This window comes from Electrona antarctica, assembly GCF_951216825.1.
Source record: "Electrona antarctica genome assembly, chromosome: 22".
Classification (NCBI taxonomy): Eukaryota; Metazoa; Chordata; class Actinopteri; order Myctophiformes; family Myctophidae; genus Electrona; species Electrona antarctica.
This window is the reverse complement of record NC_136805.1, coordinates 21,995,190-22,018,651: the sequence shown is the minus strand read 5'-3', so window position 1 is coordinate 22,018,651 and position 23,462 is coordinate 21,995,190. Positions and strand designations below refer to the sequence as shown.

Genomic DNA, 23,462 nt, shown 5'->3' with positions numbered 1-23,462 from the left:
TTGTAGACTTTGTTGCCAGTAAGTACATTATTAATTTACTTTAATAAGAGAGGCATCAGTAGGCTACTTCATTTCTCAAATTGGTGGGGAAACCAAATCTAATGTCAAACATTGTCATCTCCTTGCCTATTTTAGCTGTAGGAAAGCTTTCCAAGAGTTTGTCAATTTAATTTACCAAAAGATAAACACTTGGATCATACACAATGGGGCTTTAGTTTGCAATTAAACATTAACATCTATTTCCTTTTTGCCTTCTGTTGAACCATTGTCGGTTTGTGAACAGAGTTGAACATCTTCGGCTCCCCCCCCCCCTCCTCGGACTTTTCCGTAGCTCCTCCTCCAGATCAGTTGTCAGGGGTAACTAGCAGAGACGCTTTTTGCTCACAAGGGAGGCTTGACAACGCAAAGTAGGATTTAGCAATTTTGCAGTTCATTTTGTATTCTCTTTTTTAACATCTAACACATAACACGACACCCGTGAAGGAGGTCCTCAGGTAATTGAACCATTAGACGCAAGGAATGCTTCGTTTTCGTTATATGGCATAGCTGGCTAGCAAGGAATGCTAATTGTACTCTGTAGAAGGGCCCTCCAAACATCAGTGGATTAGCGTTTGCTAGTTGCTTATCATCATTAGCCTAACTAATAGCGAATGCTCCGAACTGGCACAGAGTTCAAGTAAACTATATCCATGCATTTAGTCAGTAAAACAATCTAACATACTTGCTGGCTACTAATTTGTATAATTAGCTATGAAGCTAATATTGTCTTTATATCAAAGGCAGACCACATGACACACAGTATGAGACACAAGAAAACAAAACAAAAAACGTTCTCTTTACCAGACAGTAGCCTACTGCAAGTCGATCTCAAAGTAAATAAAGAATATAAAATAAAATGAGTTCCATCTTCCTTAAAACCTATTTATTTTGTTTTTCTAACTGCAATTCATAAGCCATTTGATAAACATTTAAAAGGTGCACCTTTCATTACTGTAGCCTATAGTATTTTGAATTGAATTGTGGTTGTACCAGTGCCATGATCTGGGTAAATAATATTTTCTCTTCTCTTTAATCACAGAGCAGGGCCCTGGGGGACATGGCGGTCTACTTTGACCACCGTATTGATGCCCCAGAGTCTAGTGGGGTCCCTTCTCAGGTGGCATGGCACTCCACTCACCCTGTCCTGGCTGTGGCATCCAACCACCCTTCTACTGGAGGCAAAATTGACCTTTACCTGCAACAAGTAAACAAACCCAATAAACATACTTCATAGGCCTGGCTGTCACAATTATTACATAATTGCCTAATCTCAATTATTTGAGATACATATACTCGTCATAATCGTCATAATGATTTCCAATATGGAAATAGTAGATCCACAAGCTCACAGTGCATTGCAATTCGCGACACGTTGTAGATCGCCTAGTTCCACTATTAATGTTTTTTTTTAATAAAGTTATTAAATATGTCAGCCATTTCTTTGTATATGTAGGCTATTTGTTACCTATATTTAGGTTATTTGTCATGTCTGCCTTTTTCAACTTCAAAGCCTAAAAGCAAAACGGATGTTCCAGACAGTGTTCAACAAAAAACAAAAAAAACACACAATTAAATGTCAACCGCAATTATTTGTGTTACAATTACTGTCATGTGACATTTCATAATCGTGACAGCCCATATAGTACAGGGATGCTGCATACATACATACAAGGTATAGAAGCAGCATATGACGGACAGTCGCTGAATTCTCCCGCACCATTACATGGCTACGTAAAACTAAGTACGTATCAAACAACGTGCATGAACATCATTCACCACAGCGAATCAGACTCACTAAAATCCACCCTGTTACCTTGCAGGGGGAATTTGTGGAGAGCTGCCATGTGGAGCGTCCTCACCAGCCCACAGTGCTGCGCTGGCACCCCGTCAAGCCCGTGCTGGCGTTGGGCTGGGAGAATGGCGAGGTGCTGCTTTTGACACACCCCACTGGGGAGCAGACAGTCCTGCCCAGCACTCACACTGCCTGCATTACGCTGCTGGAGTGGAGCAGCTCCGGCAGTCGACTGGTCACTGGGGACCAGGTATGTAAATGGTGAATCCCCCCCCCCCCCCTCACTGTATATGTCTCTAAATGTTTTGATGAATTGAACATGGTGGACCCTCTTGTAAACAAGTGTAATGCTTAATTGGGTCGTCCACTCACAGTTAACACAGTCTTTGTATTGAGTTTGTGCTTGAAATGTACTGTAATTCTGCAAACTGTTAATAAATATTTCAATCAATCAATCAATCAATGAATGGTGCTTTTATCCAAAGAAATGTACATAGATTGTGCATTACATTCACCAAATCCATCCAATCGTGCATTGCATTCATTCACCCATTCACACACACCTTCATACACCGATGACGGAGGAAACCATGCAAACTCGAGGACACTTCGACACTACCTCTGGCGGAGCCCGGGATCGAATTGGGAACCTCGCGGTTCCCATCCGGCCACTCTACCGGCCACTCTAGTACCCCTGAGCCACTGCTTCCCCGTGTACCGAGTACCGGTGCTGGCACATGTGTGTTGTGTGTTTACTGCAGAAACACTTTTGCAATGTGACATTTTATATTGAGTCAATTCAGTGTCATGCATTAATTTGTCTAGTCTAGGGGCGACTGTGGCTCAGGAGGTAGAGCAGGTCGTCCAATGATCCATGGGTCGGCGGTTCGAATCCCGGCTCCTCCTGTCTACATGTCGAAGTGTCCTTGGGCAAGACACTGAACCCCAAATTGCTCCCGATGTGCTGGTTGGTACCTTGCATGGCTTCCGCCGCAATCGGTGTATGAATGGGTGAATGTAATGCACAATCTATGTAAAGCGCCTTGGATAAAGGCGCTATATAAATGCACCATTTACCATTTACCATTTATCTAGTGAATGTGCAGTGAATATGAATATAATTAATATATTGTCTCTGTCGGGTGAACCTCATATGTCCAAAACTGTTACTGTTATGCTCATGATTTAAATTCTATAATAGCATTTATGTAACGCACAAATGTATGATCAAGTAGGGCGTTAATTTACGAAAACAAAACCCAAAGTAAAAATATGGAGATAGGAGGTTTCTGCCCGACAGCATGTTTTATAGTCTTATCAGCAATGACTATAATATGAATACACTATTCATCTGTTGTGATAGATGGGAGTGTTAGCAGTGTGGAAACTGGATGCCAGAGGGAGAGTTCAGGGGAACCATCTTGTCAAGCACGAATACAACAAATCTATAACCTGCTGCATCTTCAGACCTGCCCTGCCTGGACAGTAAGTCAGTCACCATGGCTCTGTAAACAGCGAACGCTACCTCCCTGTTACACAATATGTGCTTCACCTCAGTCATTTTTCACCCTTTCACCTTTGTGAATATTATAACACAAAGTACTGTTGTTGTTGTTGTTGTTTGACGTCACATGTGACTGGTTGTAATCACTGCTATTCCAGGGATGTGGCGATGTTAGCCCGGGCAGCAGTGAGTGGAGATGAGAGTGCTCTGGATATGTTCAACTGGAGGAAAGATGAGAGGGGAGCTCCTCTCAAGATGGGTCCTCAGGAGGGACTTGTCTTCTACGTTAGCACAGCAGATGGTGTGTGTGTGTGTGTGTGTGTTCTTTTATTTTGCCTTTATTATGTGAGTCTATTTATGCATTTTCTGTGCTGTTGCATAACTGGATCTTAGTTGCAAGTTCTTAAAGAAACCTCAATCCCATTCATATTGTCAACATCGCTATTTTGCTGCAATCCCAATCAACAAGTATAATGTCAAGGCCACCAAATATCGTAGCTAAAAACCAGGAAGGAAGTTGTAGTTTTCACAATCACAGATTTATTTTTATTTTTATACCACATGTTTTATATTTACTGGCAGAGTCCCACAGAGGTCTATACTATACAGTATACCCGCCTTCTTTTCCCCCTCTACACCAAAGCTTTTTGCCGGAAATAGCCTATCTACAAGCTCACAACATCTCAGATTGCAACATGTTCTGTTCTGAGCTTGTAGATCGGATATTTCACCAAATGTTCACTCCATAATAGAGACGCTAGGGTTCATGTAGTTATATATCAGAGTTTTTCAATGTGGGTGCGTTGACGCAAGTCCGGTGCCTCAAAATCTTTGATACATTTTCGAATTCATCAATGTCACCACTTAGACCCTCTATACTTAGTCAAATGATCCCGAGTTAAACTGTAATTTGTCTCTTCACAAAAAATATCAGATCGCATCGTGAGCTTGTACATTCGCTATTTTTGGTGAATGTTCCCCCTATAATAGGAATGCTGGGGTTTAAGTGGTTAAACAAGTATAAAGGTTATTTGCAGTCTGTCCTAATGGATTCTCCACTTTTTCCTACATACTGTATCCTTGGGGGAAAGATTTACGTGATAGTTATTACGTACCATTAATATAACAAAAGGTGCTATAAGGTAGGTAACAATGTAATTCAGCACTGCGGTGGATTAAAAGGTTATTTACAGAGGTAACCTGAACCAAAAATATATTTCTTTCTGCTATGAAGGCAAGGTCCATGGTGTGGATGAACGCGGTAAAAGCGGAACACTCCTGAGCGTGGACGGCCCCATTCAGAAGCTCTTCTACCTGCGGAAGAGAGAAGCCCTGGGCGTCGTCACAGAGACCCTGATGTTGTCTCAGTACACCCTTGGGCCCGAGGGTGGCGCTCAGGAACTCATGAAGGTACCCAAACAAACATTCCGTTCTTTATCTCCGCCAGGCCAGACAGCCAGAGACTGGAGATGATGTTATCAGTCCTGTGTGTCTGTCCGTACTTCTGTCTAATAAGGGGGATTAAAACGAAACACAATTAGTTATTACAAAATAAAGTGCACCCAATCACAATATTCCCCTCATGAAGGAGAAATAGAGTAGAATATGATTCTTTGTTTATCTCAATAAGGTGAAATTGAGCAGCAAGAGCGGCCAGTGTGCCGATATTGTCTGGACAGATAATGGCCTCCTCATCACAGCTACGGGTGAACAGGTCATGAGGTCAGAAAGCAAGCACACACACACACACACACACACACACACACACACACACACACACACACACACACACACACACACACACAAACAAGGAACACAAGCTTATGTACTGTGTAATGCTATCATTATTATTTATTTATTTTGTAGGCTGTGGGACTTGGAGAGAGATGACAACTATGTTCTGTCTTTGGATGAGACTCTGGGCTTTGAGAGAGGAGAGATGATAAATTGTGTTTCATATTGTCCTGGAAAAGGTACGTAGAAAATAGAAATACAGTATAACTCTGTTAGCATCTTCCATTAAGGATGCTAACATGAACTGCCATGAGTTCACTCAAGCTTTTTATGCTAGTCTAAATGTCTCCGTCAGCTTAGAATATTGACAGTAGACACAGTTCCATTTATTTATCCATTTAATGATTAATATGATTTTGCTTCTTGCATCTTCCCCAGAAATCCTAGCGGCGGGAACGAGTCGAGGTCATATAGCAATGTGGAAGATGGTGGTCCAGCCAAGCAGCAACAGAGCAGACACCAAGGCTCAGTGGAAACTACAGACTCCCACTGAGATAGATGGCAATGTCACACAAATACAGGTACTTTTTGAATCTTATTTACTCATACTTTAATTTGAACTGTGAGCCTCATTTATTTTTTTATATCCAGCTCTCTGTACAAAGCCCTTGTTTTGTTCCTTTTCCCACCCTTTTTCAATTTACAGTTAGAGACAGCAGAGGGTTGTTAGACATACTGTATAATGTTAAAATAGCTCTGACACTATGTTGATTGTTCAGTGTTGTTGTTGCATGTTGTGAAATACAATGTCAGATACATGCTTCAGGTGTAAATGCAAATGCCCAGATCTATTACATGCTTTTAAATCAGTATAGAGTTCTACACAAACGGGACTTGTTTTTGTCTACTCCCCAGTGGGGCTCCAGTCTGAACCTGCTGGCAGCCAACAGTTTGACCACGGTGACCATCCTGAGTGAACATGTGATGTCAGCCCACTTTGGCCAGCAGGTGGCAGCAGTGCAGCTCACCCCCTCTCAGCTCAACATCTCGCTGCTCGGCACAGGAGAGCAGCTCACGTTGCGCTCTGACATGCACGTCAAGGGAGTCTCTGTCACCCAGGTAACTGAAGAGACTAGTGGCCTGGTTGTCAGCATGTCCTTCATATTATATGTTCGCTAATAACATTTTTAAACTGCAAGAGCCATGTTGTGCCGTGAAACTGATATTTTGCGGATTCTGGACTTGTTTCCGTACGCTATATGGCTCTGTTTCAGATGAGGTTCACAGAACCTAATTTGGGCCCTGCTCAGGACCCTGAGTACCCATAACTCACAACCCGCAACATTTTTACTTTAAAATGTTTTCTAAAATAGCAAAACTAGCTGATCTACAAGCTCACAGCGTGCCCCATTGCAATGCGCTGGGAGCTTATAGATCAGCTCTTTTCGCTTTATTAGCTTTATTTATAAAGTAGCTCTAGTTCTCGTTATAATGATAACTTAAACAAACAAAAAAAAACGAAAAGAGCCATAAGTTGCTGAATACCCATCTGAGGCTATTCCCACGCAAGATGAGTGAATCAATGTGTCCTCGTATTTACGTGTTGTTGATGTTGTGTCCATAGGACACAGTGACGGTATGGAGCGGTAAACAGGTCACCGTGTATGAGCTCGCAAGCAAAGCACTACGCAACACAGGTAAAACTCTTTGCAAAAACACTCTGTGAGCACAATCTCTCTGAACAGTCCTGGCAAAAGCTACCGTCCATCCTCTCTTTTTATTTAATATGGCTAATTTGACTCGTCTTCTCTCCATCTCATCGCATTATCACTCCTGGCCGTCCCTCTCTACCCCCACACCTCTTCTCTTGTATGTCCTGCCATTGCTGATGCCCCCAGGTTCTTTCCAGTGTGAGTCCCAAGTGTTAGCCATGAATGGGGAGAACATCTACACTGTGGAACCCAACAGGGTCCAGGTCCGCACGCCACAGGTGTGTTTCCCTTCCACTATCCAATTCTCCATTCACTATCTGTCAGATTTGAGAAGTTCCACTTGCTAGAGATAAATATCATTGCATGGTTATTCTTTGTGAAAGTTGTATTATCTTGCCGAATGTATTTAAAGTGTGGTAATCTGAAAACTGTAGCTGAAAAGAGTCCCACAGGACACATCCCTGTATATTAACCGTAGCCTGGCTAATAAGCCAGACCGAATCAGCCGTTGGCAAAAAGAAATTGCCTGCCGGCGGATTACGGTCTGGAGAGGCTCAATTGTACACCCATTTCCTACACCAGAGAACTGGTGTGGCCAATCGGGACACGGTATGCAATATGGGCGGGCTTTGGTACAGTGACGTTCAATGCTTGAGACCTTTGACTGACAGTAGCTCTAACCAATTGCGTCAAAGAGAAAATGTTTGAACCCGTCCCCCGGGAAACAAGATCCATACACAGCATCTCCAGACTCAAATACCACACGACAGTGTGATTTGAGTCTGGCTTATTAGCCAGGCTATATTAACCGTGCAGTGATATTTTGTCATTATTGACTCAATTGTTCACATGAGTTTGGTAATGTTAATGAAATCTGAACCATGTCATGTCCTTCTCTCTGCTAACCAGGGCACAGTGAAGCAGCTGCTGGTCTTCTCGGAGGCAGAGGGCAACCCCTTTCTGCTCAGTGTGTGTCAGGCTTACCTGGTAGTTGGCACAGACACGGCACATATCAAGGTGTTTGACCTCACCAGGAGGTACAGTATTTGGACTCACTGACTTTTTTTTTGAATTAATAATTTTAATTAAACTCAGTCCACCACAAGTTCTCATATTTAAAGGGGAAATAAAACCTTGGCAAGTTTTGTGAGATTGCCGTCATCTAAGATTTAACAAGAGTAATAATGGTGTGGCTTCCGACTTCCAATGGTGTGGCTTCCTTATTGTCAATCATGCCGATTGACAATAAGCAATAGTGTTGTGTTGTCAATGCATACTAATTGGCACACCTGTAATCCTGTATGTAAGACACACATATTAGTCAAGTGAAGACATACAACACATTTTATATTTAAAACAACAACATGTAGTCTCTGACGATGCAAGTGTTGCTGTTTGTTTGTTCATAGAGAGGCCAAGGCTCACTGCAATGCTAAGAGCTTGGCAGACCAGATCTCTAATCTGGGAGCCCTGAGGTCAGTCAAGTGTAACGCCAATGGCAACCAAGTCAGCATCCTCATTACTCAGGTGAGCATTATTTAGTTTCACTGTTTGAATACAAATGCAACAGCCCTGTTTTTGCGGTCATTTTCACTCTCCCGCTCCTCTCAGGTGAACGGGCGACCAGATCACAAAGTGTACTTCTATGACGTGGAGATGGACACGGTAACACACTTTGACTTCTTCACAGGCCGACCGGCCAGCGGTATCTCACAGCCTGAAGATGGTGAAAGGTACTGTTTTCAACCATGCCAGTACACATTCGTGCTTTGTGTGTGCATACAGAGAGATTATTGCTGTGCTAACGTTATGTGTATGTTCTGTCTTTAAGGCAACACACTCAGGCCTTGGAGCTCAATGGTTGCTGCCCTGTGTCCCACTTCTGGGACGAGAGTGAGCCTCGTCTGTTTGTGGTCGAGACGGTACCAGTCAGCTGTGAATCTATTTCAACGAGCCCATCTGACATGGTAGGAACACAGCTGTGTGCAATTTTACATTTAATTTATAAAGCAATGCATCAAAAACAGAGAATTAATAGTTTCTTCTGCTCTCCTCCTGGCCCAGGTGGATGTGTCGGTGGTGACGTTCTTCTGTACTCAGGAACACGGGCTCCTTCTGCAGGACTGCTACCCCAAACCTGCAGGCCAACAGGCTCTTCTGGCTCTCGATGTGCCCTACTATTACTTCACCTGCAAGGTAGGTACTGCAGGGACCGACACAGCTTGCTATGTATTATTTATTCTTGTGCCTACACATACGACATGTCCTAGGATGAGCGAATACGGGAAGGGAATCAACATAATTTCTTGTTTGACCTTGCCAAAATCATATTCTCTGAACCACATTCAGAGAATATGATTATTGGCAGTATCACAGAAAGTTTAGAATATTTTGCGGTCCCGTTTAAATTTTTCACAAGATCGGTGGTTGTTGCAATTACCTGTACCAATACTTCACCATATGACGATATTTCTTTATATGTACATGTTCCGTAATGCAATTCCAATGGTGAAAGCTGTGTTGTTTTTACCCCGGATTCAGCCACGTCCCGAAATACCTGTATGTGTGTCTCAAAGAATGCTTTTGAATTATACTGTTCAGTATGAGAGATTAGCCTGATACTGTGAATACTGTACGTAGGGCTCCTCTGTGGAGCATAAGTGCGATGCTGGCCACTTTGGAACTGTGACTTAATTAACACAGCTCGATTTTGCCATATTTCACATGCTGTGAACACCTGTCAACACCCCCCCAACAGCTGTTGTTTCGCAGGGGTGGCGTCTTTCTACCAGAAGTAAGTGTCTGCACCCTTGCAGTCAGTTCAGCACTACTCTTCCTCCAATATCCCAACCTCCAGTTACTGTGTAGTTCAGTAAAGTACCATGTGTTGTGTGCTTTCAGCCTTAAAGGACCCTGTTTGGTCCTTAAAGGACCACTTCACCACTTTTCAACATCTCTTCATATAATTGGTCATCACTAATGTTCATGATAAAACACCACCATTTTTTCCTACTCGGTCTGTGTCTCATAGGAGGGCTTTGGGCAGTTTGGACACCAGTGACATCATCATTAGGCAGATTTTTTTTTAAACAAGATTTGTTTTAAAATATATTTAGATTTTTATTATCATGAGAACGATGGCTTCAACTTTTGCATTGCAACTTTTCAGGAAAAGAAAGCCTGCCGTTTCTATTAGCTTGGATTCACCATTGATGATGTCACTGGTGGACGGGTTTCTGAACTGCCCACAGCCTTCCTATGAGACACAGACTGAGTAGGAAAAAATTGTGGTATTTTATCATGAACATTAGTTACGACCAATTATAGGAAGAGAAGTTGAAAAGTGGTGAAGTGGTCCTTTAAGTACAAGTTCAGGTGCAGTGAGGTACCCGTCATGTTTTAAGTGATAGCTCCATGTTGTTCTGTATTCGTGTTTCTGTTTCAAGGCTATAGCTGTTTTGTGTCTGTCTCCCTAAGCCTCCGTCTCCTCCACAATATCACGTTAAAACTCTTCGATATAGATAGATTTACTGTGTTATCAATTTAATTCATTTAGCCATTCATTCATTGATGACTTAAATCAGATCACTTTCTCTCACCTCCCCAGCCTGGTGAGACAGATCTAGGACCAGTGGAAGTGTCTGCCCCAGCCTCCTCCTCCCCGGCCCAGGCCTTGGCATCGGGCGGTTCCCCGGCCGCAGCTGCCCCTTCCCAGAACACCCACATGGTGTCTAGACGGGCCCTCAGGGACTTTGTGGGCCTGGAGAATTGTGAGAAGGCCACCCGCGACGCCATGCTCAACTTCAGCTTCTACCTGACCATCGGAGACATGGACGAAGCCTTCAAATCCATCAAGCTCATCAAGAGGTAATGGCTTTACCTGGTGTGTGTGTGTGTGTGTGTGTGTGTGTGTGTGTGTGTGTGTGTGTGTGTGTGTGTGTGTGTGTGTGTGTGTGTGTGTGTGTGTGTGTGTGTGTGTGTGTGTGTGTGTGTGTGTGTGTGTGTGTGTGTGTGTGTGTGTGTGTGTGTGTGTGTGTGTGTGTGTGTGTGTGTGTGTGGTGTGTGTGTGTGTGATTTGTGTGCTTGTACTCTGTACGTGCAGTACGTGCCTGCAACTTCAGCTGTGTTGTTATATGACGTTGTTACACATGTCTCATCCCTTAAAGATGCCCGGAATCCTTCTTTGAATGTGCAGCCATTGTGTGTGTGTGACTGTGTCACGTCTCATGTCATTGCCCAGTCAACAGCGTGAGAAGAGAGGGGTGAGACGTGCAGGAGGGCATGCCTGCAGCCGGAATGTTCATCCCCCCTGCCCTGTTTGATTGCTGTCATCACTTCCTCTGCTTATACCGCTTACACCAGGGCCCTGTTAAAAGGGCTGTCATTGCACTCTGAGCGGCGCTCTAGTTCAAAGGCTCAGGAAAGGCAGGGGGAGATGAGTATTGTTGGCGTGGCCTTGACTCTTCTCCGGACCCTCTCTGAGGGTTTTCGGCGGGAGAGCCTTAACAAACCGCGCTTTGACTTAATATGGAGAATGGGACATTGTTGTCAGTGGCTTTGTCAATTCACTCTGCACCTTTCAACTGTTGAGGTCGGTGCAGAGGAAGAAGTCATGATCTCTCTCTGACCTGAGGTCCGGAAGAAACTTCCCTTGCCGTATATGTAAGAAATTAGAACAGCATTTGACACTTATTTGGAAAGAAGAAATGCTGTGGCACTAATGTGTCTATGCTTACAGTGGTTAGATATTATGAGACATTCAATGATGTGTGTGCAACTAGGCACCGAGCTTCATCTCTGCGGGTTGTACACAAGGACGCTGTAAGGATATGAGATGGATTCTTTAAACACAGGATGTGATTAAGGACTACTGTGAGGTTTTTACACGCTGACGCACGTATGCTCATGTGTGCAGTAACACTGTACATTGCAATGAAGCGATGCACCTTTCTAAACTGTCACTTGTGTGAATTCCCCATTTCCATCGTGTGTGTGTGTGTGTGTGTGTGTGTGTGTGTGTGTGTGTGTGTGTGTGTGTGTGTGTGTGTGTGTGTGTGGAGGGGCACATGCGTGTGTAATGTCAGTGAAAACGTAACATCACCTTTAGATGAATACATGGTTCGGGGAACTTAAAACTCTGAATCTGATGAGGTACCGCTTTCCCTCACGTACGGTACAAGCACTACGTAAATAACTCAAAACACATGCACAAACAAAAGTGGAAAATAGCATATCCCATTGTCCGGATGTTCCATACAACTTAATATGTGTGATGACAGCTTTAGTAAGTCACTCATTCACAGCTATTTTTACTGCTGCTTCATTTAAAAGAAAAAAAAGGAGAAAAGAAAATAGATATGTATTGTGTTAGATTCCCGCATATCTCCGCCCAACGGTGTGATGCACTTCCTGGTCTGTGTCAGGCCACTAACCTCTATCTACTGGGACTTGTCTCCATGGAAATGGTCTTTGAACTGGCAAACAGTTCTCACATATCAAATTCAGGGGCTGCCAAGCAAGCTGTGTGAACTTCTAATAAAGTTCTAAAGTTCTAAGCCCTGAGATACTTAAAGATGGAGTGCCATGATTTTTTTCCACCCTAAAACATGATCATCAGGTATTATTATAATATAAGGAGGAAGAACTTTTTTTTCCCAAAAAGTGTACAGTATTTGTTAAAATCATGCTTTTATGTGGACACGCCCACCAGTTCATTAAGTATGCTTGGTTTGCCTGGTGGGTGGTGATGGGTGGTGATCCACCTGAACTGAAGCCGCACCCACAGCTGTAGTTGTATGATAAAGGGGGAGGGGTTAGGGGAGGGTCTGATAATGTGATGTCACTATTTTACTGTTTATTTCATTGGCCCGTTTGACTGTCAAGGGTTCAGCCTCCAGGAAGAAACCCTAAATACAAAGTTAATACACCATTGCACATAAATGGTGTCTAATGAAGTACTGTCACCATATAGACACATGAAAAACTGACATCTTTAAACCCCTTCACTTGGGTTAAAGACTTGTTCCCTACCTAGAGTCTGCAATCCACTGGTTTCGTGTTGAGAACTTTGGCCTCAGATTTAGAGACCATTGTCTATTCCAAGGACCGGCCATTTACAGTATGTAGCTCCCAGTTCGCTCCCTCCTGAACCGGAGGAGGGAGCGTGCAGCACCGAAGTCCTGACGTCACTGCCCTCTACTACCAGTAGAGGGCAGTGAGCGCCATGGTTCATGTATGTTTTTATAAGCATTGTACTCTCCATAGGGGGATTTTAGATCGCCTCATATAAGAACTGTGTTTGAAAAATAAACCGATCACCCCGGCCTTTTCACTCATATGGATATGAAGCATCGACTGAAGGTGGAAATGTACAAATATACCCAAAGAGTAACAAAATAAGCGTTAGAAACGAGCCAAACAACCCAGAGACTACATTTCCGGGTAGGCTGCTTCTGCCCGCAGCCCGTCGCACAACAGAAACTGAACGTTAATTACGTTTATTTTTATTTTTATTTTATTGATATATAATGTATCGTGGTTAGTACGAGTCGAGTCACCACCAGCTGAGCTTACGTCAACGAGGAATCTCAGGAACGCAATATGTTGACAGCTGGGCGTGACGTATATGCTCAGCGACATTGCATTCATATGTAGTTTCAAGGCTTTTGCGGTCACATTAATTCCATTTTCTCTAGAAACTGGCTGTATCAAATATGAATGGACATCATTAACGACGCACAGCCACTCCCCTGACAGAAACGCCGAGGTGGTCGGTTTATTTTTCAAACACAGTTCTTATATGAAGCGACCTAAAATCGCCGTTTGGGGATCTCAATGCAAATAAACAAATACATGAACCTGGAGATTGACGACCTCTACTGAAAGTGACGTCAGACTTCGGAGCTCTATAGGAAGATAATATGTGCAGTGACGGAGATCACACTCTCTTGCTGGCTTTTCACCTACGAACATGGCTTATTGTGCTTGTTGGAGCGCCTGGCCAAGCAAGAGGCACTGTGAAGGAATTCTCTGTGCAAAACGGGTCACATAATTGAATTATCATCACTTTACAAACACTGTACATTGTACATGTCGTAATGTGAATCAAACAAATATAACACATTCTTTGCTTGCTTTGGGACCCCCCGGTGGCCAGATCCCTCTTGAAATTAACTTTCATTGGCCTGGTGCCTGGTCAGTACTCGGTAGTTGTTAACTTGGTAGATAAAGATAAATGGCAAAGTTACATTGCAAAGCCTTTACAGTACATTCACACAACCTCAAAAGCAGCTGTATCTACAGTACACTTTGGAAGCCCCCCTGAAGCAGTATGTCAATACAGAGTGGAATGTCTTTTTCAGTCCAGACCACTGTGCCATTTCCTCTCATTCAAGTTGTCCTTGACTTCAGGTGACATTCTGCCGGGTTCTCTGTCCACATGAACACAAGCCTTCATTTACAAATGTATTTTTTACTGTGGCATTTCTATTCAAAGGGGATAGTTCCTCATTTCCCATCTGAGACAAAAACACTCAGGGAAGTCTCCAGGAGCAAAGTGGAGTCTGATGGGTGACGTTGTGGCGTGCCGGAATTGGCTGCAGTCCAGGCTCTCAGGTTTTCGTGCCATTTGTTATTTGGGGAAACACTTGACTGTATGAAAACATTGGAATTAATTCCTGTTTCCTCTCTATTTAACCCATTCTTTAAGCAAATATCAGATCTACAAGCTCGTAGCGCGGCACTCGCGCTACGGGCTTGTAGGTCTGCTATTTTTGAAAAATCGTGAAAATGTGGGCTCAAATCTTTGAATATATATTCTTTCACAGCGGTTTTTTAACTCAAATCTTTGCTTCTGGGGGTCCCTGGAACAAGGTCTAAATGGGTCTAAATGGGTTAATCAATGGAATCTATGTTTTAGCCCAAATATACGTGATGGCGTTTCAGTTTTTGTAATTGTTGTTGGCTCAAATCGTGGTCAGAATTTATTAAAACATTTACAAAATATAAAAAAGCATACCATAACCGTATACCAAATTGTTTTTGCATGCTTCCACATTTTCTTGTAAATGTTTATTAATTCACAATGGGTTTGGGTACTGAGCATCCTCAGTAACCCAAGAAAACCAATTAACTCACTTGAATGGATCAATTCTAGTCAGTCATCCTCCAGCTACTGTATTGTTCAGATTCGGAAACAAACAAACAAGACATTGCATAAAAGAGAGACGGTCCAAAATGCACTTATAAGCAAAGTATTCTAGTGTTTTAGGTAATATATGTTCCATGAATCAAGCAATTTATTTGATTAATACATTTCAAAAGGATACATTTAAATTTTAAATTTTTAGCTCAATGTCTATAATTCATACTGTACTGTACTGTACTGTACTGTACTGTACTGTACTGTACTGTACTGTACTGTACTGTACTGTACTGTACTGTACTGTACTGTACTGTACTGTACTGTACTGTACTGTTGTTGCATTTCTATGCAGTTGAAGGTGTGGATTGATTAGTCTTGCCGGAAAATAGTTAATTCAGACGTCCATGACTTCATAATGATGATACGAATATTACATACTTTTAACGAGGGCTTGAAAGTTTGAGCTACAATATTAGGGAAATCTGGTAATTATTAAAGCAATCTGTGTATGCTTTGGACAATTGTCAGTAAATGTATAGAATTCATCATGACTTATAGTCAATGGGATAAATATGCAATAACACTGGAATGGTCCTTTTATATAAATGTATGTTGACAGGATCCAATGTTGTGGTAGTGTAAACATAATTAAAGTTTTTAAATCGTGTTGCAATAGTTTTCCTAAATCATTAAGCCGTAATAGCTACAATTCCTCTATGCAGTAGAAGTTATATTTGACTGTGCTGTGGCTGCAGCCAGGAAGCAGTGTTAAGTGTTCCAAGTAGCATGGTTTGCTGAAGTTTAATAAAATGTTATTTTGCCCTTTTTAACCATTTAGACCACCTTTTATAATGAATTGGCTGGAGTCCTCCAGAGAGCTATAAAAATTACCTTGTCCTTCTTTTTCTCATATACAAGAAATCTCTATTGTTGTTGGGTTTATCATCTGGAATGTGTCACTCACAATGCAATGTGTTGTGAACTTGTGAGCTTGTAGGCCTATATCTGCTATGCACAGAATGTTTGCCACAGCATAGGGACTCTAAGGTTAATGGAATTGATACCAGGCACAAAACATCAATTTAAATGGAAGTTATGATTTTTCTCTTTCTGTATTGTTGCTTTCTGCTACTCTTTGTCCTGTCGAAGTATAACACTTGAGGAACCTAGACAGTGTCTAAAACAGAAGGTAGATCCCAAAAGGTAGATTGTGATATACCAGTAGATCACAAAGGCTGTGCAGGTAGACCACATGACATCTCCCTAAAATATATCTCTCACTTGAATTAAGGTGACTTGATTGAATAATTGATTGATAAAAAAGGGCCTGTCAGATCAAACCCACAATGGTGTTGCACACAAACGTCAGTAGCATTACAAAGTTATATACAAGAAAACCTACCAATTCCATTTCTCCTCTCTATTTCCTGTTCCAAGTGTGTCTTATGTAACCATTTCCAGCAAAGGGATAATAATTATTTTGGTCAGTAGATCTTGTTGAGCTGGTCATTTTGAAAGTAGCTCTCATGTCAAAAAAGTGTGGGCACCTCTGGTCTAAAAGACCTCTTTTACTCCACTGGAAATACAGTACATTAATTAGGTGTGTTGCTAGTAGCTGCTACAGCTAGCCCACATACACATACAAACCCAACTTTATACATTTGTCATTCAAACCTTATTTGAGTCTGAGACATTGAAATTCCTTCATCTGTATTTAATATCCAAAAGCTTCCTGGACACATTTACCATTGGGTCTGTTCTCTCTCTGACTGTCTCGCTAACATAAACAACGAAAGAAAGTTGTATCTCAGTATTTCCACCTTTATTTTTTCAGTGAATTGTTTTGTTTCTTGTGAATAAGCATCCGAATCATTATTTAGCTGGCTCTGGCTGAAATAACAGTAAAAGAAGCAAAGAAAAATGTTGACATCTGGATATCCAACAATATGTTTATTGAATTTGTATGATATATTATTGTATTCATGCACCCCTACTGTATGTTTGGCAACATGATAAGGTCACAATAATAATAGCAATATTCCTTATACAATTGTAGGACATTAATTTAAGTATATGTACCACAAGTAAGCATATTTTCATGAGGAAAGCATTGTTACCAAAAAATGGCCTTCGTTAATGAAGATCTTAGGTTATCCATTTTTGGTTAACCAAGTGATGGAAGGTACTGGAAAAATACAGATGAGCGAGATGATGTTGCTATGTTTTGTGAATATAAGTTCTGGTGTTAATAGCCTACTGTAGGTCTTTTTATTTATTTCAAAATATTACATTTCTTTTTTGCTGTCTTCCCAATTCAGCATTCTTACTTTTCCGAGCAAATTTGATCAGCTGAATATCCTGCTTTTGACCCACATACATTTAGTGGCAGATGCTGTTAATCTTTAAAGTAAGACAGCATGGTGAGGTATTAAGGTATTGTAATAGTTGTTTATTTATTTTATTCAAGTTTCTAATACTTTCCGGGAAAATATCTAAAATGGCGCTTTTCACTCATTTTCACTACTTCATGTTTGCAGTCCAAAGTCACTCTTAGTCTTAACCCTATCTTTATCATGCCAAAAGTATATACCAATACACAAGTGCCTTATAATAATAATTGTCAAGATCCAGCTTGATCTTTTGTTAAGCAGAGGATTTCATAAAGGGAAATTCCATTTTAAATTCCATGTTAAACGATATTTAAGCTCAAATCCAGCGTAAATTAATACCTGAAACAATAAGTTCATATCACCCTGGTCTTTTGTGTATTAATAGTGATATTTGGAAAATTGTATTAAGTTACGTAGCTGGATATGTGTATTTATCTGTTTAAATCCAACACGAAGCAGCAATATAATGTTGATGTGTTCATTGCTCATGGCGGGACTCGGGAGGAGTTGTAAAATATAGTGCTGCACAACAGCAAGTACATGTTTGTCCTGCAACCATAGCTGCAATGTAAGTGTCCTGTCATACAGCCAATCACATCCAAGACAATGTAAGTGTCCTGTCATACAGCCAATCACATCCAAGACAACTGGTTGAATGTGAGGCGAGAGTCAGAGCTCTTTTCTTTTGTGTCTGGTCCCAATTGGCCAATGAACCTTAGTTCAGGCAACGCTTCTGAAATGCAATCCTCCAGCGCTATGGCTCGCGTTTCAGAGGCGCTGTCTGTCGCGCATGTGAGAGTCCATCCTACGCCGGCTATTCTCAGCACACGGAGTATGAATCGGGCTTCAGCAGGGCGACTCCACATAGTCGTTGTCCAGACGTGGGTGGAGGGGCGACACCAGAGATCTGCTGATGACGATAACCCGGGGGGCGAGACAGTCATCACGGCGATGTAGAATGTTCCAGATGAGCATGGCTGCAGCCAGCGTGGCCAGGAGGCATGCTGCTATGTCCACATAGCAGGAGTATGACAGGAAGGTGTTGGGCCCAATCCTGTAGAAGGTCACAAGGCCGATCACCAGCACAAAACCTGGACAAGATCACAAACAGGAGATGGGGTTAAGCCAGTGGTACCCAATCTTTTATGGATCGAGGCCCGCTTGAAAATCTTAAAAGTGTTTGTGGCCCACCTATCTGACCACCATGAATGACTTGAGTGGTCAGATGGGTGTGCAGCATGCATTTTCATTTATTTTAATGATCAATCCAATCGATTGTGTTCTGGCTTTAATCAATGGAACTAATGTGATAGTTCTTAGTGTTAGTGTCTTGGTGATTTTCAAATTATTTGGGGGGGCATTGTAATATCATCACTGCCCGCCAGTGGGCATTGTTGGGAATTGCTGGGTCAAGCAATGAGAACTAGAATTTTTCATTGTTATTTATTAATGAAGGATGGTTTTGGCACTGCTGTCGTGAGAGCCAATGATTGCCAAGTGAGCTCATTGAAATATGCAATTCATAATAGGACTGTTCTGTCAGTGATAAGGCTAGTGATAAGGATATCCCCTTTGCCATAGTGATGAAAAGTCCAGCAGGGGTCTGTGAATTCAGAAGTCTGTTTCCTCCTAGGGAGAGCTTCTGAGATTTTAGGATCAAAGGCCTCCACAGTGTAAAACTAGAAAAAGTGCCCTTCCGGGCACAGGTCTCCACCAGGAGGATAGGAGTGTGTGTGATGTTTGGCAAAATGTTTAGGAGGATGTTTTTTTTAATTTGTTTTTGCAACAATTTTCTTCATTTTGTTGAGGAAATGCAGAGCCAGATCACTCATAGCATCTCTAAGGATAGAATTCTGGATGAGCAGGACATGTGCAGCATTTTGTACAAAACGGGCCACTCCTGAAAACTTTGGAAGGCAATCTTAGCCAATCAGTGTACAATCTGAGAAATCCAACAGACTCGTCTTGATCACATGACTACAGAGATCGTGTGTACCGTTTGCCATTTCTTCATACGCCTTTGATGGCAATTGGATGATTTGAGGCATTTTGTTCCAAAAATGTGTTTTGCAAAAATCAACCTGTTGGTGGCGCTATAACAGGCCAATGTGAAAAGGGTGGGATATATTCCTCAGCCTAGTAAGAAAATGTGTGAAAGATTTCACGTAAATTTCATGCTGCGTTCATGATTTGAGGCTTTTGTTCAAAACGGGGCAATCTTGCAAACTGTGAAAGCCAATTATAACCAATTAGGATGGAATATGAAATATGGGACAGATCCAACTTGAGCACATGACCATAGAGATACTGTGTAACGATTTGTGAGATCTTTGAACAGAATCTGGAGGAGTAATATCAAAAAATGTGTTTTACAAAAGTCGGCCTCCTGGTGGCGCTATAAAAGGCAGATGCGGAAAATGCAGGTCAAAGGTTTGTCCTCGGCCTCTGGGGAGTGTGCATGCAACATTTCACGCAGATCGGTGCAGTTTTAGGTAACAAATGTGAAAAGCTGCCTCATGGTGGCGCTATAACAGGCCGTTCTGGAAAATGTGGGGCAGAGGTTCATCGTTGGCATCCAGGGAGTGTGTGTGCAAAGTTTGGCATCGACCGGGTTAACGGTGCCGGAGATTAGCTGTTCACAGACGGACGGAAGGACGGAAGGAAGGACGGACACACGGACGGAGTGCAAAACATACTCTCTCCCCATGCCTTCGGCCTGGTGGAGACAAATATCACAGTATGTAGCCTACCGAGAGAGGCCTTTCTTTTTCTACACTGCCATTTCTTTGATACACATTTCACAGTAGCCTATAGCAACTCACGCATCAAGGAAATGCAGCTTGCACGCAAAGGTGTATAAAACACGCCATCTCAAGCTTCATGCTGTTTTTTTGTTTTTTTAGATCTTTACTTTCTTTTGTCTTCATCACAATGGTGGCAAAGCACTAATGTCTGCTGTGGGAAGTTATTAGATTAGATTAGGTTAGATGACGTTTATTGTCCTCGGAGAGGAAATGCTTTTCCCAGCTCACATTATGGTCAAACCTTACAAGACCAAACGTGTTACAAACCGAAACATCTATATTGTGGTCCCACATTCCCTCTTGTAGTTGCAGTTAAAACCAAAAAAGCCTCGGTTCACTTTCTATGCCTTGTTTGTGACGGTTATGCTGTATGGCACAAAAGACAAAACTGTTCTTGAAATGCACCGTGTCCATATGGTACCTCAGAGTCGGATACATCAAAGTGTTATGAATGGTTTATACTTGGTTGTGCATCGTCTCACAACCTGAAATGAGCTAATTTACAAGCTCACAACAACACATCGCAGGACAACACGTTTTCGGTGCTTGACACTGTCTGGCCGTGCACAGCATGATTATGTAATGAGGTAGGCCTATATATTTGGTCAATATAGCTTATCAAACTGTAAAGAAACACTGTGTATTAAACTTCTTGTCAATCTTTATATAGTCGTACGTTGTATTTCTGTAATCACCCTAGCTCTCAAAGGTGCTATACAAATAAAATCAATTCATTATGTCCATTTTCCATATTCTTCTCTGAAGAAATTATGCACATTATCCCCACAAGGTTAATGGATCAGGGCTATTTAGTGCAATTCACACATTCTGGTCAATGAATGAGGAATGACGCCCCAATCCCTTTTTCTCAAGTGTGGTCTGGAGCCAGTCAGTAGTTCAACAATAACACATGTCTGAAAGCTTGTCCCATCCACACCGGTATAAATAAAGGGCACCAAAAATATCACTGGAAAGGGGGGATGTTGGCCCATTAGGATATGAATCAGTTGTGTTTCCTGCAGCAGAACTGCACCAGTGGAAGACTTTTCTGCTATTTCTCTCTCTCTCTCTCTCTCTCTCTCTCTCTCTCTCTCTCTCTCTCTCTCTCTCTCTCTCTCTCTCTCTCTCTCCTTACTGTAATCAGTGGTGGAAGAAATAATCAGATTTTTTTTACTTAGTAAAGTAAAAGTAGCAGTTACAAGTAAGACTCCTGTATTAAAAATGGTACTTGGGTACTCAAAAGTGCTTTTTGAAGATATATATATATATATATATACATTCTTTTTTTGTTGTTGACGATGGCAGATCTTTGTGACAGGTTGTGAGATAGATCGGCTATTTCTGAATCGCTGATGTATAAATAGGGGTTTTGTAGTGGACTTAAAAGTACAATATATTTACAGCTGAGATGTACAGTTGGGTGCCACCGATATTGTCCGTTATCATTTGACCCATTTAGGCCTGACCTCAACATTTTTAAAAATCCTTCTAAATCCTCCAGTTTTCTGAAATACATATTTTCACGATTTTTCAAAAATAGCAGACCTACAAGCTCGTAGCGCGCCACTCGTGGCGCGCTATGAGCTTGTAGATCTGCTATTTTTCAATAGCTAAATTATAACATAATGTTTAAAACACCAAAAGGGGTTCCCGCCCAAAATGGGTTAACTGTCCTTTTGCGCAGATCACGCAAACCTCAGCAAAAAGAAAATGACAATATCGATGGCCTCCAACTGTAGTGGTATAAAGAAAGTGTGAAGAAATCAAGAAAATCAAGAAACAGACGGAAGTACTCGAGTAACTAAAAGTCCCTCAAAATTGCACTCAAGTACATAACTTGAGTAAATGTACTTAAGTTTCCACCACTGGCTGTAATGCAATATCTCTGCCTTTGTTTAAGTGAGGAGGATGTAGATAAATGTTGTGTATGTGTGTCATTGTGTATAAACTACATCAACCTGCATTGTGTGTGCTTTCATTAGCGTGCAACTGTTTGCTCCGCCTATCTGCTCATGTTTAACCTGTCTGGCTCCTTTTCTAAGAAAAAAATAATAATCTCCTTTCCAGGTTCCAGGGTGGTCTGCCTGTGTGAAACTCTTTTTTTTGGCTTGGTCTTATCTGTTACGGCTTCCTTCCCTCTCTTCCTCTTGTCATCCTTCCTTCCTTCCCTCCTCTCCACGCCCCTTGCTTAAGGTTAACCTATTTGCTGGACATTTGACATGATCTGTCAGGCGGAAAATCTAAACAAGGCTTATCTTGGTTCTGGAAATTCACTGAGCTCCTCTGCCCCACCCTCCGTATTGTAACTGTACCCTGGTATTTTTGTTCATTCTTAAGAGTCACATGGCTGATGATAATCAACTTGCCTCAATGACTCCTCAAATGCTCAAACTCCTATCCAATCCTTCTAAGAATCTGTTTAAAAAAAAAGAAAAGATAACCACTGCTGAAAAATGCAATCTGAGCTAGATGAAACGCTGCCCAGAGGGCTCCTGCTGCTTGAATTCAGAAACTTGTAGCCTGTAGTGAATGGCTGCTGGCCATTATCTGGCTCTAATAGAGAAGCACATATTATTTCCCTATACATTGTTATTTTTTATTTTTTTATTCCATTTTGTGTGTGGCGAGACACAATAGCCAAGGACACAGTGTGGGCTCGGTGCCAGCTGCGCCCACCAAGACTTACACTTTCGTTGAAATCAATAGACACCACATCTAAAACCCACACGACCTGCACTCTTAACATTTGACCCACTAGAGTTCTGTCCATTCAGAGCTCTGTCCCAGGGGGGTGACACAGTCCCAAGCATTGAGCTGGCCTGGCCCATATTGTTGAGATATCACTGAATGAAATTGGATGTTTTTATTCCACAGTGTGATAACTGAGGTTTTTGGCACATCTGAGAACAAAAACATTCCTTAGATGGGGGCTGAGAGATAAAAAATACCTTCATTCATTCATGCATTGCCAAGTACCATTCACGGCTCAGCGGGGAGAACTGAAGAGAGTTAATATGAGGAATGGATTAATGAAGGGTGAAATATGAACAGGGAAGCTACTTGCCGTTCCTGTGTAACTGTTTCTGGACCCTTTCTTTTCAGTTTCAAAAGACTAGGAAAAAAAATCACTCCATTCAGGTGTTTAGCCTTTTCCAACCTGAAACCGAGAGCCCCATATCCCCCACACGCACACGCTCACAACCAAAAGTAGACTTCCCAAAAGCCAGACCCCTGAACGATATTTGTGCTAAGTTCGGAGGCAGTTGGACAACTGATCTGCTCTGGGACCCTGAATACACGAACACCAAACTAGGCTTGGGAGCTCGCTAATTCTAGGTGTGTGT

The 23,462-nt window shown here is 42.0% G+C and overlaps 2 protein-coding genes and 1 long non-coding RNA gene across 3 annotated transcripts in view; 1 reads left to right on the top strand and 2 right to left on the bottom strand.

Moving 5' to 3' along the window:
• The first annotated feature begins 353 nt into the window (after positions 1 to 353).
• Positions 354 to 23,462, top strand: part of ift140 (intraflagellar transport 140 homolog (Chlamydomonas)) — a 37,892-nt gene continuing 14,783 nt past the window's right edge. Inside the window, exons 1-18 of the mRNA XM_079492145.1 lie at positions 354 to 494; positions 1,079 to 1,243; positions 1,860 to 2,081; positions 3,195 to 3,316; positions 3,494 to 3,636; positions 4,570 to 4,745; positions 4,966 to 5,057; positions 5,202 to 5,308; positions 5,508 to 5,650; positions 5,985 to 6,188; positions 6,694 to 6,766; positions 6,968 to 7,059; positions 7,691 to 7,818; positions 8,191 to 8,308; positions 8,393 to 8,514; positions 8,613 to 8,748; positions 8,846 to 8,977; positions 10,389 to 10,648. Of these exons, the coding sequence (XP_079348271.1) occupies positions 1,097 to 1,243; positions 1,860 to 2,081; positions 3,195 to 3,316; positions 3,494 to 3,636; positions 4,570 to 4,745; positions 4,966 to 5,057; positions 5,202 to 5,308; positions 5,508 to 5,650; positions 5,985 to 6,188; positions 6,694 to 6,766; positions 6,968 to 7,059; positions 7,691 to 7,818; positions 8,191 to 8,308; positions 8,393 to 8,514; positions 8,613 to 8,748; positions 8,846 to 8,977; positions 10,389 to 10,648 (2,417 nt within the window). The 5' untranslated portion in view covers positions 354 to 494; positions 1,079 to 1,096. The remainder of the gene's footprint in view (positions 495 to 1,078; positions 1,244 to 1,859; positions 2,082 to 3,194; positions 3,317 to 3,493; positions 3,637 to 4,569; positions 4,746 to 4,965; positions 5,058 to 5,201; positions 5,309 to 5,507; positions 5,651 to 5,984; positions 6,189 to 6,693; positions 6,767 to 6,967; positions 7,060 to 7,690; positions 7,819 to 8,190; positions 8,309 to 8,392; positions 8,515 to 8,612; positions 8,749 to 8,845; positions 8,978 to 10,388; positions 10,649 to 23,462) is intronic.
• LOC306915400 lies at positions 14,751 to 15,729 on the bottom strand. Its single transcript, XR_013788810.1, has 2 exons — positions 15,256 to 15,729; positions 14,751 to 15,154 (listed from the first exon to the last, which is right to left on the bottom strand). It is a non-coding gene; the product is annotated as an uncharacterized lncRNA (long non-coding RNA).
• tmem204 (transmembrane protein 204) overlaps positions 16,811 to 23,462 on the bottom strand; it is a 10,810-nt gene continuing 4,158 nt past the window's right edge. The window contains exon 3 of the mRNA XM_079492717.1: positions 16,811 to 18,405. Coding sequence (XP_079348843.1) covers positions 18,161 to 18,405 — 245 coding nt within the window. The 3' untranslated portion in view covers positions 16,811 to 18,160. The remainder of the gene's footprint in view (positions 18,406 to 23,462) is intronic.